At 39.8% G+C, this 6000-nt stretch overlaps 1 protein-coding gene across 2 annotated transcripts in view; it reads right to left on the bottom strand.

The window, feature by feature from the left end:
• The window catches only part of otud5a (OTU deubiquitinase 5a), a 13501-nt gene extending 9429 nt beyond the window's left edge, over positions 1-4072 (bottom strand). Inside the window, exons 1-2 of one of the 2 annotated variants that reach the window (XM_034536360.1) lie at positions 3185-4072; positions 1097-1190 (exon numbers count right to left, since the gene is read on the bottom strand). In XM_034536360.1, the coding sequence (XP_034392251.1) occupies positions 1097-1190; positions 3185-3784 (694 nt within the window). In that variant the 5' untranslated portion in view covers positions 3785-4072. The remainder of the gene's footprint in view (positions 1-1096; positions 1191-3184) is intronic. The other variant, XM_034536361.1, reaches the window with a different exon arrangement.
• Between the last annotated feature and the right edge of the window lie 1928 nt (positions 4073-6000).

Raw genomic sequence — 6000 nt, 5'->3', positions numbered from 1 at the left:
TGTCGCCATGTTGACGCCATGCTGACGCCATGTTGTCTACCCAGCGGAGCGCTGCCCGTTAGTGTGTGAGCGCTGCGCAGCCCCAAAGCATTGTGGGTAAACTGATGTTTCTCAAGAAGACAGTTTGTTATACAACAACCACAAATTAACCGCAACAACCGCAAATTAATCACAGACTAAACTGAAATTAAATCACAAACTAATCTCAAATTAATCACAAACTAAACTCAAATTAATCACAAACTAAACTCAAATTAATCACAAACTAAACTCAAACTAAACTCAAATTAAATCACAAACTAAACTCAAACTAAACTCAAATTAAATCACAAACTAAACTCAAACTAAACTCAAATTAAATCACAAACTAAACTCAAACTAATCACAAACTAAACTCAAACTAAACTCAAATTAAATCACAAACTAAACTCAAACTAAACTCAAATTAAATCACAAACTAAACTCAAACTAAACTCAAATTAAATCACAAACTAAACTCAAACTAATCACAAACTAAACTCAAATTCACCATAAACTAAACTCAAATAAAATTAATCACAAACTAAACTCAAACTAATCACAAAATAAATTAATCACAAACTAAACTCGGAAGAAGGGAGCTGCAAGCTTATCCAGCTAACTTAAGTTAGCCTGCACTGGAGCAGGTTCAAGTTTTTGGATGTGTTGCTATGGTGATTTTGCCAAACTTGCTTCATGGAACCGAAAAGCCTGACTTATGTAATCTTATCCTGAAAATCACCCGGCGGCCCAGATCAGCTCCTCTGTTTAAACGATGCAGCACATGTTTCATCTCCATCATCATCATCAGTGGGTCTGTCTGTGTGCTCTCCTATTGTTGTTGTTGTTGTTGCTCGGCAGGCTTTTAAATATATTGCAAATAAGTAACTAAAACTGGTTCATGTTTTTACATAAAACATAAAATAAAACTACACTGACACCTGCTGGTGGCCAGAGGACCTGCCCACACACACACACACCTGGGGGATAACCAGGTGTGTGTGGCCAGAGGACCTGCCCACACACACACACCTGGGGGATAACCAGGTGTGTGTGTGCGTGTGTGTGTGTCACTCACCCACGGCTCTGAACAGACACGCTCCGTCCTCCTTCATCTTCTTGATGACGAAACCTTTCTTTTCCCTCAGAGCTTTTTCAAACCAGTGCTCCTGCTGAACACACACGCACACATGCACACACGCACACAGGCGCGCACACACACACACACACACACACACACACACACACACACACACACACACACACACACACACACAGGGTCAGATTTTTTAAAGCTGTAAAAACTCAGATAACAGTGATTCAATCGATTCACACACATTATCAAAGGAAAAAGACACAAACATATACAAATATATATTTCAGAAATTAACACACACACACACACACACACACACATATATATATATATATATATATAATTATTTTGTATCTATAATTTGGAAGAATCTCAACAAACACCAGGAAAAACATTTCCAAACTATTCATTTTGTATCTTTTTGAAATTTTAAAGTTTTTCTTTCTAAAATATGTTGTTTGTTTTAATTTCATATGCTGATTATTATTATTATTATTATATCACACTGACTACATATTATATTAAACATTAAGTTATATTATGTCATATATTACCCTGGTTATTGTTCTAAGGAACCGTAAAACTTTTACTTTGAAATAACCTTTTGTTTTAACTCTTTAATCAAAAGTGATGACGTGCTGTGTTCAGGTACCTGAGCTCACCTGGCGCCGTGTTCAGGTACCTGAGCTCACACGGTGCTGTGTTTAAGTACAATAACTCACCTGTCATATATATTATATATTACAAGCTTTGGACAAAGTTATTTAGGATGTTATCACCTGTACAAAAATATATACGCCTAAACATTTTAAATAATTCCACCAGGTGGACACCTGGTTATTGTCTCTATGTGGACACCTGGTTATTGTCTCTAGGTGGACACCTGGTTATTGTCTCTAGGTGGACACCTGGTTATTGTCTCTAGGTGGACACCTGGTTATTGTCTCTAGGTGGACACCTGGTTATTGTCTCTATGTGGACACCTGGTTATTGTCTCTAGGTGGACACCTGGTTATTGTCTCTATGTGGACACCTGGTTATTGTCTCTATGTGGACACCTGGTTATTGTCTCTAGGTGGACACCTGGTTATTGTCTCTAGGTGGACACCTGGTTATTGTCTCTAGGTGGACACCTGGTTATTGTCTCTAGGTGGACACCTGGTTATTGTCTCTAGGTGGACACCTGATCGTCCATTTCCTGCTCTGTCATGTCCACACACAGTGTGCACCTGTACACAGGTATTTTTATGAAACACCAAGCAGTCAATCAGAATAGACGACATTTAATGTACCCAACAAGATATTATTATTATTATTCCGTCTCATTCATTAAAGTATAATGCTCTCACTCATGTTAGTTAAAGGCCTTTCTCTACCGTGACCACCTTAATAGATATTATTACCACATTAATAAAGGATTAGAACAGGTTATTACCACATTGGATTAGAAGAGGTTATTACCTCATTAATAAAGGATTAGAACAGGTTATTACCACCTGAATAAAGGTTAATAACACCTCTATGACACCCTGATGCTAAATATGGCTTATTACCACATGAATAAATGTTAATAACGCCTCTACGATGTGCTCTAGCTAATGCTCACTATTACTACATGAATAAAGGTCAATACCGACTTGATGGCGTTCTGAAGTCAATACTCACTATTAACACATGAACAAAGGTTAATAGCGTGTTATTACCACATGCAAAATGTTCATAATGCCTCTATGACGTCCTGAAGCTAATGCTCACTATAACACATGAATAAAAGGTTAATATCACCTTATTAACAGGTGCATAAAGGTAAATAACGCCTCTACGATGTGCTCTAGCTAATGCTCACTATAACACATGAATAAAGGTTAATAATGTGTTATTACCACATGCAAAATGTTCATAACGCCTCTATGACGTCCTGAAGCTAATGCTCACTATAACACATGAATAAAAGGTTAATATCACCTTATTAACAGGTGCATAAAGGTTAATAACGCCACCAAAGCTAACACATCACAACATGTTGCATCCTTTTGCAGCATTAGCACGAAGCTAACGGTTAGCTCCTACCTGCTCCACGGTGGCCGGGTCCATCGACTGCAGCCGGGCCGCGTTCTCGTACTCGTCCTCGCTGTTGTTCCCGGCTGCCTCCTCCGGGTCCTGGCTGGAGCCTCCGGATCCGGTCCCCCCGGACTGGCCTCCCCCGGCCAGAGCCGCCGCCACCACCCCCCCTCCGGAGCAGCTGCCTGCCTGCCGCCGCCTCTTGCTCAGTCCGGGCCCAGAGCAGCAGCCGCCTCCGCCGCAGCCGCCGATCACAACGCCGCCGGCCGACGCGGCGAGCTCTCCGCGGGCGCCGGGGCCCGCCGACCCTCCGCCACCGCCGTCCCGGCCGTCGCCAGGCGGCCCCCCTACCGGGGACGCGGAGCCGACGGGCGGCGGGGAGGCCTGCTGCGGCCGGGAGCTCGCCTCGATGCTCCGCCGGTCGTCCCGAGCGGAGGAGGGCGGAGCGGGCTGGTAGGACCACGGCGGAGGGGACGCCCTCGGCCGGGCTCCGGTCCGCCCCGCGTGCGGGTGCTGGTGCGGGTCGGAGCCGCTCCGGCGGTCACTGTCATCGGCGTGGTCCGAAACTCCGACCCCGGAGCTGGGCTTCTTCTTCGGGAGGATCGTCATGGTGTGTGTGTGTGTGTGTGTGTTGGGGGGGGTGGGGTGGAGGGTCAGAGGGTGACGAGTCCTCCCTTTCTGGATCAAAACCGTCGGTGTATCCGCGCTCCGGACCGGCCGCTCGGCTCCAGACACCGACTTTAGGTCCTGAAGGAACCGGAGCGGGCGACGGGACTCCGGCTCGGCGTCTCCTCGACGGTTCAGTTGAACAAAAACAAAACGCGGCTCCTCTTCTTCCTCCGACCAGTCCACAAAACATCAACACCGTCTGACGGCGCGCGACGTCACTTCCGGGTTACGACAGCGTTTTCTTCTTTTTTCTGTTTCGTCCTCTTTTTTTACGTCAGGCCGTTAATCGGATCTTTATTTTTGTTGTTTCACCAACGAGCAGTTTGTTTGTTCAACAAACACTAAATACACTTTTAAATCTAAATATACGATAATCTAGTACATAAACTATTTATTATTTATATTATTATTACTGTGATTGGTATTAATAATTATAATTACACTTTTTAAATTAATATTATTATTATTATAATATTAATACTTTTTTACAATAATAGTTATTGTTTTTATTATTATTATTATTGGTTGTGATAATGATGATGTTATAATAATATTATACTTCTTACAATTATCATTATCAGTATTAATAATGATTATTATTATTTGTATTAATAATTATTATTATTTAAAAAAATGTACATCATTGTTTTTATTATTATTATTTGTTGTAATAATGCTAATGTTTAATTATTATTATTTATTATTATTATCATTATTTAAACTAAAATACAGATTCCGTTAGCCAGGTACGAGGAACGGGGCCCCAGCGTGAAGCTGTGAGTTCTGTCAGCAGGTTTTTCTGTCATCGCTGAATTCAGAACAAAGAAACAACTAAATGTCGATTTTTTAAAAGATGATTGCGCTGCAATCTTGCAGCAAGGCCTCATGGGTAATACCTGTTTGGCCTTTCAGGTCATTGACGTCGACCTTCACAATGATTCCAGACTTCTGCTTCGTCCAGATGAACTCGGTCCAGATGCTCTGAGGTTGCAGATGCGCCAATACTAACTCTAATCAATACCGTCTCTAGTCAATACTAACTCTAATCAATACCGTCTCTAGTCAATACTAACTCTAATCAATACCATCTCTAGTCAATACTAAATCTAATCAATACTGTCTCTAGTCAATACTAACTCTAATCAATACTGCCTCTGATCAATACTAACTAATCAATACCATCTCTAGTCATTACTAACTCTAATCAATACTAACTCTAATCAAAACCGTCTCTAATCAATACTAACTCTAATCAATACTGCCTCTGATCAATACTAACTAATCAATACCATCTCTAGTCATTACTAACTCTAATCAATACTAACTCTAATCAAAACCGTCTCTAATCAATACTAACTCTAATCAATACTAACTCTAATCAATACTAACTCTAATCAATACTAACTCTAATCAATACTGTCTCTAATCAATACTAACTCTAATCAATACTAACTCTAATCAATACTAACTCTAATCAAAACCGTCTCTAATCAATACTAACTCTAATCAATACTAACTCTAATCATTACTAACTCTAATCAATACTAACTCTAATCAATACCGTCTCTAATCAATACTAACTCTAATCAATACTAACTGTAATCAATACTGCCTCTGATCAATACTAACTAATCAATACCATCTCTAATCATTACTAACTCTAATCAATACTAACTCTAATCAATACCGTCTCTAATCAATACTAACTCTAATCAATACTAACTCTAATCAATACCGTCTCTAATCAATACTAACTCTAATCAATACTAACTCTAATCAATACTGCCTCTGATCAATACTAACTAATCAATACCATCTCTAATCATTACTAACTCTAATCAATACTAACTCTAATCAATACCGTCTCTAATCAATACTAACTCTAATCAATACTAACTCTAATCAATACTGTCTCTAGTCATTACTAACTCTAATCAATACTAACTCTAATAAATACTAACTCTAATTAATACTAACTCTAATCAATACTGTCTCTAATCAATACTAACTCTAATCAATACTAACTCTAATCAATACTAACTCTAATCAATACTAACTCTAATCAATACCGTCTCTAATCAATACTAACTCTAATCAATACTAACTCTAATCAATACTAACTCTAATCAATACTGTCTCTAATCAATACTAACTCT

This window comes from Cyclopterus lumpus, chromosome 7 (genome assembly GCF_009769545.1).
Source record: "Cyclopterus lumpus isolate fCycLum1 chromosome 7, fCycLum1.pri, whole genome shotgun sequence".
Lineage (NCBI taxonomy): Eukaryota > Metazoa > Chordata > Actinopteri > Perciformes > Cyclopteridae > Cyclopterus > Cyclopterus lumpus.
The sequence above is the reverse complement of the archived record's forward strand: the minus strand, read 5'-3'. Positions and strand labels throughout refer to the sequence as shown.